Raw genomic sequence first — 12,090 nt, 5'->3', positions numbered from 1 at the left:
CTGTTTAATCAGTACATATTTTATAAATTTTTAAACATTATTTGTTGTACTTCTTAATATCTGACAATTTAATTCTGTAATAATGTAATGTGATAATGATGATTAAAATAATATTGTGCTGTATTCCATGTCTTGTAAGATTATTTTAATCAAAATTATATTGAAAAACCTTTTTGATATGAGGTTTAGACAGGCTAGGAGACTTTAATTTCTGAATTACATGCTTCAGTCTCATATGTCCACATTTACAGAAAAAATATTTTGTTTACCTCCATGGGAATTGACCTCTTGGAGTTTTTTGTTAGAGCATTGCAGCTTTATTCCTAGCTATAGGGAAAACTGTTAGTAACAAAAATTGGATAATGAAAGAACAGGAAGCTTAAAGACAAATTTAGTGGAAGGATAATAAAATTGACAAGAGGCCATACAAGTAACATAGATCCTGTTAACTTCTTTGGAATGTACAGAATGTAGCCTACAGCTATTGGTATCAATTTAGCAGTCATAATTATGCTCATAACTAATAAAACTTTTCTAGTCTTGACTGGTACTTTCATTGAATTATTCTTAAATTGTTTCAATAACATTAAAATTAACATGCTTACAAAAGTAACGTGTCATGTTATTGTGTGTGTGAAATAATTTAAAGCCGCTAATAATTAATTTGTCCTTCTTGTGTTCTCAGGAGACACTGTGTTCCTGAGTGGGGCTGCCGCCACCCCCATCCAACTGGCCAAGGCAATGACAGACTACGGCAAGAGTGCAGGACTCAAGGGTGTCACAGTTTGTCACATGCACACTGAGGGTGATGCTCCCTACACAAACGAGGACTGTGCAGGTACCCAATGGCCTACAGTCAAAATAATTTTCATCAATCTACTTAACAATAAAGAGAATAAGACAAAATTCAAATTATTTCCTGTAAAATGTTGAGTTAAATTTACCGACTAAGACTGATAAATTTCTGTGTCTGTCATGCTGCTTTTAGCTGTATGTCAAGTATATATTTATATTTTGTGTTTATAATAAAATGATAGTTAAATATGTTTTTTTATTGAAATATAAAACAGTCTATTGTGTTTAAGCCTATTAAAATTATTGACCAGTATATTTCAAGAAATTGTTGAGCTAGATGTAAACTTAATGATGGGATATTTTGCAAATTTTCCTCTTATCTGGAGAAAAGTATTCATTTATCAAAAGTGACTTAATCATTATATAAAATTAAGAATAATACTAAGCAATTCAAAATAAATCAGGTATACAGAGCAGTACTCTTGCCTGTACAGCAGACTGTAAATAGCAGGTGATTATAACAGGCTGTACATAGCAGGTGGCATATAACAGGCTGTACATAGCAGGCTGTATAAACTACATTACGCTACTCACTGTACACTGACACACTATGAATAATGAATTAAGCACTTTGTACAAATGTTTAAAACCAATGGAATCATATAAAATATAAAAGGTGGAACTTAGAAAAATTGAACACAAACAAGATTTTACAACCTAAGAAACTTAGATGAAACCATCCTGCATAGATACTTAGAAGCAGACACATCCAGACAAGCTGTGAGATATTTCATAATATTTAACAGACAAACAGAATAAAAAAAAAAATTAAATCAACTCTCGAGAACATTTACAGCCTAAAAAACTATAAACTGGCTCTAATACCAATAATATCTTTCATTCTGATGTCATATAGTCAAAAGACATGTTTTAAATGAAGAACTTTGAGAAAATATTGTGGATATTAAGATATATATTTTAGTGACTTTATCAACCTAGAGCAATGTTAGGGTTTTGTTAAAAGTTGTACACATATCAGTACAAAAATCTCATAATGAAAATAAATTATCTAGGTTAAAAAAATATAAATGTATTTAAATGTGTTTGCAATTAATTAACTAATACACATATAATAAGTAATGTGTGTATTTAACAAAGAGAGACATTGTACTAGAGATAATTTTCTAGAGTACTGTACATGAAGAATGTACTAAAAGAAACAGTTAAGTCCTGCATAAAACGTAATCACATGTCTTATCTCGAGGCCAGACTTGTTTGTCAAGTGATTATGAGAAAACATAACAAGCCAACTCTTGACAGAAGGCATACTGTTCATTATGAAATCAGATAATGAGAGCAAATACATATCAATTGTAGTAGAAACATTGTGGAGTCTAGCTACTGCTCTTATTTTGTTGACAATTGTTTTAAATTTTAAAATTTATATGTTTTGTTGGAATCCACTGAAATAGCTGAAAGTTTAAACGTTTGTAGAGCAAGATAGAAAATTTAAGGTTCTAAGTCCCTTTTTGTGTTTTATTCTATTAATATCCTGAAACATAGTCTTGACTTGATGGATTACAGTAAAGTTTACCTTAAATATATATTTTTTTACTAAGTGCTTGATATACTAGTTATTATGTTTATTTTTCTCTTGAGGTGACTTGTTAGAACATGTAAACTACAGTATATACACAAGATGGTTTTATAGCTACAGTAGACTTGAGTAAATATTACTATAAATCATAGAATCATATGGAACTTTTGATTAAAAAAAATCAGGCAATAAATGGAACAAACTGGATTAATCACTAAACGTTTATCTACATTTCAGTAATATAATTTTAAAAGAAACCCCTTTTCTTACTTTTTCTTAAGGTGACCTCAAAAACATATGCACTTTCATAACAGTTCATAGAACTTTTAAAAAGGATAAGAACAAGTTACGTCTTAAGTAACTTGTTAAATTGTTAACAATCAACTTGGAGTATAGATAGTATGGATACAATAAAACTAAGTAATCATGTTTTAATTTGTAAGTGAAATTTTCAAATTAATTAATTTTTATATGGGACACCAGACTATAAATAATATTGCAGATTTATATACATTTTAGTAAAACACAGTATTTAATCTGTTTGAAAGAAACAAATGTTTAGATTAGCAAAAACTATTTTACTTTGTATTCAAGGAGTATTTGTATTTGTATTTTACTTCAATATTACAAGATAATAATCCTCATCAATAATTTATCAAAAATTTATATTTAGTTTTTAAATTTTATTTCATATGAATTATTAATAATATGTTTGACACAAACATCGAAAATGTTACAATCCTTTCTGAATTATATGAAGTGTTTCAACAGAATAGTAATGTGAATCATATTGGCCTTTTCCTCAATTATCAATGAGAGTTCTTCAAATTATCTCTGAGACAAGTAATTCATCTGAATTGGCTGCTTGATTTTAAATGATACTGTTACTAATTATTCTGTATAACTTCTGACATTTTCTTATAAGAACCACTATCAAATTATTTGTCTTAAATTTAGTGTACTATTTTGGATAAATTACTCGTACTGAAGTAATGGACTTTAAAAAACTATTAATGCAAATTTTTTTCTTTGGTATATAGACTAATTGTATTTTTTTGTCATTAATACTTAAGTATTTAAATGTAATTTATTAAGTATACAAGGTGTGTTTTTTTAAGATTCAAGATTCAAGATTCAAGATTCAAAAATTCTTTATTCGTACATAGTACAGCGTGTTACATGAATAGTGTCAATAAGTTTTTTACAATATACTAATTAATCTATATGTCATTTAAAATTAAAATTATACAATGTAATAAGAAATAAACAATCCAGAAGCTTATATACATGAAATACTAAAATTACATACCAGGCATTCCCAATCTACCTTCCCTCCCAAAACTCATCAAGGGAGTACAGAGCCAGATTTATCAAATATATTTTTAACTCTTTTTTCATTTTAATAAAATTTTGTTCATTTATTATTTTTGTTGGTAGTTTTGTTAAAAATTTATGGCCCATAAAATCAGTTCTTTTTTTGAAAAATTCTAGTTTGTGCTGAGGGACATTTCTTTTAAATCTAGTATTATAATGATGTAAAAGTTTTGTAGGTTTTGCATTTCTCTCATTTTGTTTTATATATATCACTGTCTCATATATGTATAGACTGTAAACAGTTAAAATTTTGTGTTCTGAAAACAAATTTTTGACAGATTCTGTTTTTTTTAGTCTAAACATTGCTCTAAGAGCTCTCTTTTGTTGGCGTAAAATTTTTTCTAAATTTTTCTTTGTCGTTGCACCATATATACTAATTCCATAGGCTAAGTGTGAATGTACTAGTGAGAAATATATAGTCCGCAATGTCTGTATACTACAAATCTGCGACATCTGTCGGAGTGCATAGATACCAGAAGACATTTTATAAATTACGTGCTCAGTGTGTTTGTTCCATGACAGATTCTCGTCAATTATGAGTCCTAAAAATGTTGTGTGCTCAACTTGGGATATATCATTATTATTTAAATTAATATCAAATTTGGGTGTTATTCTTGATTGTTGAGTGGAAAACGAAATGAAATTTGATTTAGTTGAATTTAAGAGTAATTGTTTGTTATCTAAATATTGTTTTTAAAACTAAATTTAGACTAATGTGAGAAGATATTTCTATATCTTCTTCTGAATTACCTGATATGGTGATGTTGGTATCATCTGCAAACAAACAAATGCCACAGTCCTGCGGAACCACCTTAGGTAGTCCATTAATGTAACAGAGGAAAAGTAATGGGCCCAAAATGGATCCTTGAGGGACTCCGTATTTAATGGTTTCTATTTCAGACTTATATTTTCTTATAATGTGACACCTGCTCGGTTTTAATTTAGATGATGTGTGTTCTATTTCCACGTATTGTTTCCTCTCTGTTAAAATATGATTCAAACCATAATAATTCTCTATTTTGAATACCTAGATTGTTAAGAGAGATTAGAAGTTCTTGGTGTGAGACGCTATCAAATGCCCGTGTGAGATCCAAGAAAATTCCAATTACCTTTTCACCCCTATCCACCGAGTTGATTATTGACTGAATAAAGTCAATGCCAGCGGTAGTAGTGGACTTTCCCGATCTAAAGCCATGTTGTTGCTTATCTAATAATTTATTGTTTTCTAAATAATTCACTAATTGAATATAAACTACTTTTTCAAATATTTTAGAAAACACAGGAAGAAGAGACACTGGCCTGTAACATGAGGGGTCATTTGGGTTACCTTTTTTGAAAATTGGGATTAATCTGGCAATCTTTAGTTGATTCGGAAAATAGCTTGAAATTAGAGATGAATTTATTAAGTGGACTAATGGCTGTAAAATGAATGGAAGAGATTGTTTTATTAGTTGTATAGTAACCTCATCATTTCCAGATGATGGTTTATTTTCAAAAGACATGACAATTTTTTTTTTAAAATGAGTTTCTGAAATCTGATTAAATCTAAATCTATTATTTGTCGTATGAGCATGTGGAAAATTTAGTTGTTTTTCATTTCTAGAAGGTAAATTGGGTAATACTGTTTTATCAACTACGTTTACAAAAAACTTATTAAATATATTTCCAACCTGTATTGGATCACTTACAACTTCCTTGTTTATATCTCTAAAAAACTGTAATATTTTTTTTTACAAACTGGTTTTTTATTTATTTCTGTTTTAATTAATTGCCATGTTGATTTTGAAATGTTGCAAGAATTATTAATCTTTTGATCAAAGTATTGCTTTTTTTCAATATGTATAGCATTTTTCAATTCCTTTTTCATTTCTTTAACTTTTGATTTTAATTTTATATCCTTAAGTATCCTACAGTTTTTTTCTAAGTCTATCAATTTACACTGCTTGTATTTAATTTCATCAGTTATCCATTTACTTTTGTGATTTTCTTTTTTGGTGACTATCAATTTAGGAAAATGTACTTCAAAATTATAACTAAAAAATAGAATAAAACACATCATATTTCATACGCACTGGTGCTTGGTAGACATCCGACCATGCCGTATTTGCTAGGCTGCTTAAGAATGACTTAATATTACTCTGTGTAAATTTTCTAATATATTTATTCATTACACTGTTCTGCCCTTTCACCAAGATCTAAAATTTCAATTATCTGTGCATCATGGTCGGAAATGTGTGTTATGATGCCAGAGACTCTAGTTTTATTAGAAGGTAGATTTGTAATAATATTGTCAATTGCTGTTTGTGATTCTAAAGTGACCCTGGTTGGAAAATCTATTTTGTAATGTAAGTTAAACGATTTTAAAATACTATTGAATTTGTTGTAAACAGTATCCTTATTCAAAACATTAATGTTGAAATCTCCTACTAATACAATATTTTTGAATTTACTACACAAGATATTACACAAAACCTCCAACTTAGACAAAAAAGGATCAATGTAGCAATATTTAGGACTTCTGTAGAGACAGGCCAACACAAAAGAGTATGTGCCAACATGCACCTCCGTAAGACAACATTCAAACTCTTTCTCAGTCAGCAGTGATTGTATAGAGGGAATTAAAAATGTATTGCATTTAATATAATTTCTAGCTAAAATCAGGGTACCTCCTCCAATAGAGGTAGCTCTAGAAAAATGTGAAATTTTGTTATAATTTGTAATATTTAAAACTTCAAGTTCTGAATATGTCATTTTGTGTTCTGTTAGGGCAATTATATCTGGTTGAATTTCATCTGCTATTACTTTTAATAGATTGATTCGTGATGGCAAATGGTGTACATTTTGGTGAAAAATAGAGAATTGCTTCTCCCACGTCCCAGAGGTACACTTGGACAACCCCAGTGCTAAGTCAGACCTGCCTCCACATTGTGCCCTGCTAAAAAAATTTCTCCATAATCAGAGCACTCAAGAAATTCATTTAGCACCACTTCACTAGACTCATCCGATGCGTCGTTATCCCGATTGTGTAGTGTGTCTGTGGTCTGTCCAATTCGTGGACCGCTGGCCTGCTGGGTTGGTGGGTTGATGATCTGCCCATCCACTGCTTCACTGGACTGTCTGGTCGGTAAACCACTGGCCTGCTGGGTTGGTGGGTTGATGGTCTGCCCATCCACTGTGTCTCTGGACTGTATGGTCGGTAAACCACTGGCCTGCTGGGTTAGTGGGTTGATGGTCTGCCCATCCACTGCATTACTGGACTGTCTGGTCGGTAAAACCACTGGCCTGCTGGGTTGGTGGGTTGATGGTCTGCCCACCTGCTGTGTGATCATCGGTTAGTGGGCCACTGTCTCGCATGGCTGGTGAGTTGTTGGTCCATCCAGCTGTTGAGTCATCAGACTGTCCGACCACAGAAGTGATGTCTTCAACTCTGTCAGGAATTGAGTCTTGTGTATTTTCAACTGTAGGCAACCCCGGGAAGACTGTGAGATCTTGTAGCCAATTATACTCGTGCGATGCCCTAGTCACCAAAGTAACCGGATCTTTCCAAGCAGAGACGGACTCAAGTACTGCACATGTAGGAGCTTGTCTGCACTCAACAGTTGTATTTCCAGTTTCACTGGAGATTTCAGCTGGAGCTTAAAACCTTAAGTAAGGTTTTTGTTGTAGACAATAATAGTTGATGCTCATACCGCAAGCGTCATGTACCGGCATACCTCGGGAACAACTGTGTTCAGTTTCAGCTCTGTAGCTAACCTGTACGGTTCTGAATTTTCTGTTCTGTGCTTTCAAAATGTCTAAGACTATTAACTCGCCTGCTACAAAAATTTATCAACAGATTTGCGAAGTGTACAGTGATACTGTGAATGAACGCAAAGTGCTTAAGTGGGTACAACAATTCAAAGATGGCCGTGACAACGTCCATGATGAGGACAGCTCCGGTCGCCCTTCTTTGGTTACAGACGATTTGGTGGCTTCAATTAAAGTGAGGATTCGTGAGAACAGGCGCTTCACAATAACAGGTCTCTCAAATGAATTTACTGACGTGTCGAGATCAGTGCTTTACAACATTATTTCTGAACATCTAAAGTTGAGCTCCCGTTGGGTCCCGAAACTTCTAACAGAGTAACACAAAAAAACAAAGATTTGAGTGTACGATGAAGTTCTTGACTCGTTACCACGAAGAAGGTGAAGGCTTCTTGAGTCAAATCGTAACTGGAAGCATCGTAACATGGGTTTCGTATATCACGCCCGAATCGAAGCAACAGAGCATGGAGTGGAAACACACACACTCGCCTGTAAAGGTGAGGGCCAAACAGACCCTGTCCCAGCACAAAGTCAAGGCGTTGGTGTTTTGGGATAGACATGGTGTTTTTATATTGGTCGACGTCATGCAATGAGGAACTGCTATCAATGCAAAAGCATGCTGTCAAATCATACGCACAGTTGTTCTAAACAAAAGACGCGGCATGCTGAAAAAGGGAATTGTCCTTCTCCATGAGAATGCAATACCTTACACTGCACGTCAGACCCGCGATTTATTGGACAGTTTTTACTCTGAAGTTTTTGACCACCTACCCTACAATCCTGATCTTGCACCAAGCGATTATCATCTGTTCCTCTATATCAAACAACACCTCAGTGGCAACCATAACAATGATGACGACGATGTGAAAACGGCAGTGAACTCTGGGTTATCAGAGCAGACGACAAGTTTTTATGAAGAGGGTATTTTTAAATTGGTTGAGAGTTATGATAAGTGTTTGAACAAACTTGGCAACTATGTTGAAAAATAGAGTGAAATATGTACTTTCTGAAAAGAAATTTACTTGTTTAAATAACCTTTTGTTGTCCAAACGGACTTTACTTAAAAAACACACTCTTACTCCTATAATTGGGATTATGTTTCAACAAAACCTGTAACAAATTAAAATTAACTACTAGTATAATTAAAGATTCCCTTAGTGTTATATTTTACCAGAATTAATGTTTGATCGATTTTCCTCAGACATTAAAAATAACATTTTTCAATATTGTTAAGATAATGCAAATACTTAAAAACAAGCTTGTTGGAGATTGCCATTAACAGTTTTAACATGATTGTGTAGACAATAGGCAATTTTATATACATCAGTTATATGGAACAACTTTAAATGTGTTTGGTCACAATCTTCATAGTACATAACTTTATGATGCTAAGTTTTTAAACTTTTATTATTATGATTATATTTATGAAAGATGTTTAAAAAGGTAATTGAAGAAGTCTATTATGAAATTAAGTGTCTATTATTTGTAATTAATTAACATATATATTGTAGCAGAATGTGTATTTATGTTTCTTGATAGTCAGTTTAAAAATTGGTTGCTGTTTTACCAATGATATGTATAAAATGAAATTTTCCTGTTTCTTTATTTATTACTCTACAAATGTGTTTTTAAACATAAAAATATTTAAACTAAGAAAATTAGTGAAACTAAGTGAAATGTGAGAAGTACTCGTACAACAATACTTAGGATAAGGGTTTTGATCAATTCATTGAGCTATGATCAATAATCTTCTACACTTTTGCTTTCAGTCTTAGTTATGAATTAGAGAGTCCCCTTAACGAGTCTAAGACTAGCAGTATCAAAATTTTAACCATACTGTAGTGCTTCTTATTTTAACAAAAAATGTCATTAATATAAAGTGTCTAAAACCTTTTGTTTTGTTTAATTGTATATTATGTATTCATGGATAGTGAGTTTATATTTAATAACATAAGGTATTTTGTGTTAGGTATCTTTCGTTCGATGTCTTTCTTCATGGCCGCTAATGTCAGGAAGGGTGTGGCTGAGGGCCGATCTGACGCCATTCCTATTTTCCTCTCGGAAATTCCATTGCTGTTCACCCGTAAGATTGTGAAACCTGATGTTGCCATGATCCAGGTAATGTTTACAACTGGACTGTTTTACACTTGCACTTATAAATTATGACAACACATAATTTCCTCTTAAGACTCGTGTATCCTTCCATGCTCCCTAACCCTTAGCTTTAAATCTGTAGTACTTCTAAAACTAAAATAAAATAGGTTGTGAAATAAAATATTTCAATTGAATTTTAATTCCTTATTTAGAGTATCATTTGGTGATTTTTTGTAGCTTCATAAATTTTGTCATTGTTAAAGGCATTCATAATAAGGCCTCTTTTACATTTGTGTAATATTCTTAAGTTTTTATTATGACTGTTGATGCCATGGTTCTCATCAAACAGGTGTTCTGTAAACTTGGATAACTCTGTCAATAGTTTTGGTTTAGGAAGGCGTTCAGTAAATTGTTTGCGGGATGAAAAACCAGATTGTCTAAGGTAAAACTTGTTATCTTACAGTCATTACATGACGATTTGTGAATGCCTGTATTATTTATGTTGACATAGTTTCTCTTATTTGGATTAACTTTAAAATGGCCCAATTATTGAATTCATTATACTGAATATTCAACGTTAAAAACCATTACGATTTTTTGAATGTGTAAATAGGAAGAATATTGACATAACATTCTTAATATCCTTAAACATACAATAATTTAAATTTAAGTTCACATCTGGGTTTATTATTTTATTGTGTGATGTTCAATTTCTGAATCTGTAATTTTGCAATAATCTTGCTTATTATTCAGAACAATATCAGTTTACAAATTAGGGAAATAAGATTTTTGTTTAAGCCATCTTTTTATATTAAATTTTCATTTAAAAACTCTCGTGCTTTCTAAATTTAGAGATTTTGAAAATTAAGTTTCACTAATGCCCAGGTTTTGTGTAAATATAAATGGATAGAGCCATGACACTATTATCATGCAAAATCACAGTTCATTAAACATTGCTGGGTGAAAACATGAGTGAGAGTAGGTGGACAGGCCTGTTGTAGAGATGGAAGTGAGGGAGCTATATGCAGCGGGATCAGGCATTGGCGTAGTGGACACACTTGGATCTGGTCCAACAAGCGTTCAAGGTTGGGACTGATTGCACCTTGAAGTTGCACACACAAACTTTCCTTTCACTCTTCTGTCCATATGTGTGTTAAGAATTAACTTAACTAATTCACTTCAGTATTGTATCACATGGAGATGGAAAGAAAACATACTGTAATGTTTGGAGATGGAGAGATAACACACTCAGATTCAGATTCAGAAATTCTTTATTCATAAAACAAATGCACAGATTGTATGATGAATAGAGTTAATCATAGTTAATAAAAAAATTATCTACCATCAACTTATAAAATATTAACCAACATAAGCATTAGTACTAGGATCACTATTATAATTTTTAAGTATTTCATGTACAGTTGCTGGAATAAACATTCATTCATTATAATTTATGGTAATAAATAGTTATCTTATACATATAAACATATACATACATACATAAATACATATACACAGACATATACATACGTAAATACATATAGGCATGTTGAGCTAAACCAGTCAATTAGCCCTTTCCAAAAATTCTTGGAATGAATATATAGGTTTATTTAGTAGATATTCTTTAAGTTTAGTTTTGAAATTTTTTGTGTTGTAGTTAGTTTTCAACTCAATTGGTAAATGATTTAGAAACTTTTTCCCCATGTACGAGGTTTTCTTTTTATAAAATTCCAAGTGATGAGAATCATTAGATATATTGAACCGTCTATTATATTGATGTTTTCTTTCTGTTAAGGCAAGACTGCAGAAATGCACAACGTAATTTATAGTTTCAAATATGTATAGATTGTAGACAGTAAATATTTGGAGTTCCCTAAAAATATGCTTAACTGAATCTCTCCTCTTTAATCTCTTTATAATTCTAATAGCGTGCTTTTGTTTAACTAGAATTTTGTATAAATTATGTGATGTGGTAGCTCCATAAATAGCTATACCGTAAGCAATGTGGGAATTTATGAGAGCATAATAAACTGATTTTAGAGATTCTACACTGCAAACCTTAGCCAATAGTCTCAGTGCATATAGACCACTGGAAATTTTATTTAAAACATAGTCCACATGTTCATTCCAACTTAAGTTTTTATCTATAATCAATCCTAAAAATTTTGTGCTGCAAGCATTTAGCAATTGTTCTTCCTCAATGAAAATGTTGGGTTGAACCCTGTTTAGAGCTTGTTTTGTGGAAAAAGAGATAAAATTTGATTTGTTTGAGTTTAATAAAAAGGGTTTTACTTATCAAGAAGTCTTTTATCATTGAGAGACCTATAAAAGCGGACATCTCAACACTTTCAACACTTTTTCCTGAGATAACCACATTTGTGTCATCAGCATATAAACAGACAGCAGAGCTTTCTCCAACCAATAAA

At 31.8% G+C, this 12,090-nt stretch overlaps 1 protein-coding gene across 1 annotated transcript; it reads left to right on the top strand.

The window, feature by feature from the left end:
* Nucleotides 1–663: 663 nt before the first annotated feature.
* On the top strand, nucleotides 664–9,751 carry LOC124373776 (4-hydroxybutyrate coenzyme A transferase-like). The gene is made up of 2 exons (XM_046832115.1): nucleotides 664–838; nucleotides 9,540–9,751. Exons 1-2 carry the CDS (start codon nucleotides 742–744, stop codon nucleotides 9,734–9,736), a joined length of 294 nt encoding a protein of 97 aa, XP_046688071.1. The 5' UTR covers nucleotides 664–741; the 3' UTR covers nucleotides 9,737–9,751.
* The last annotated feature ends 2,339 nt before the right edge of the window (nucleotides 9,752–12,090 follow it).

Source organism: Homalodisca vitripennis, unplaced genomic scaffold, assembly GCF_021130785.1.
Source record: "Homalodisca vitripennis isolate AUS2020 unplaced genomic scaffold, UT_GWSS_2.1 ScUCBcl_6360;HRSCAF=13540, whole genome shotgun sequence".
NCBI lineage: Eukaryota > Metazoa > Arthropoda > Insecta > Hemiptera > Cicadellidae > Homalodisca > Homalodisca vitripennis.
This window is presented reverse-complemented; position numbering and strand designations above follow the sequence as displayed.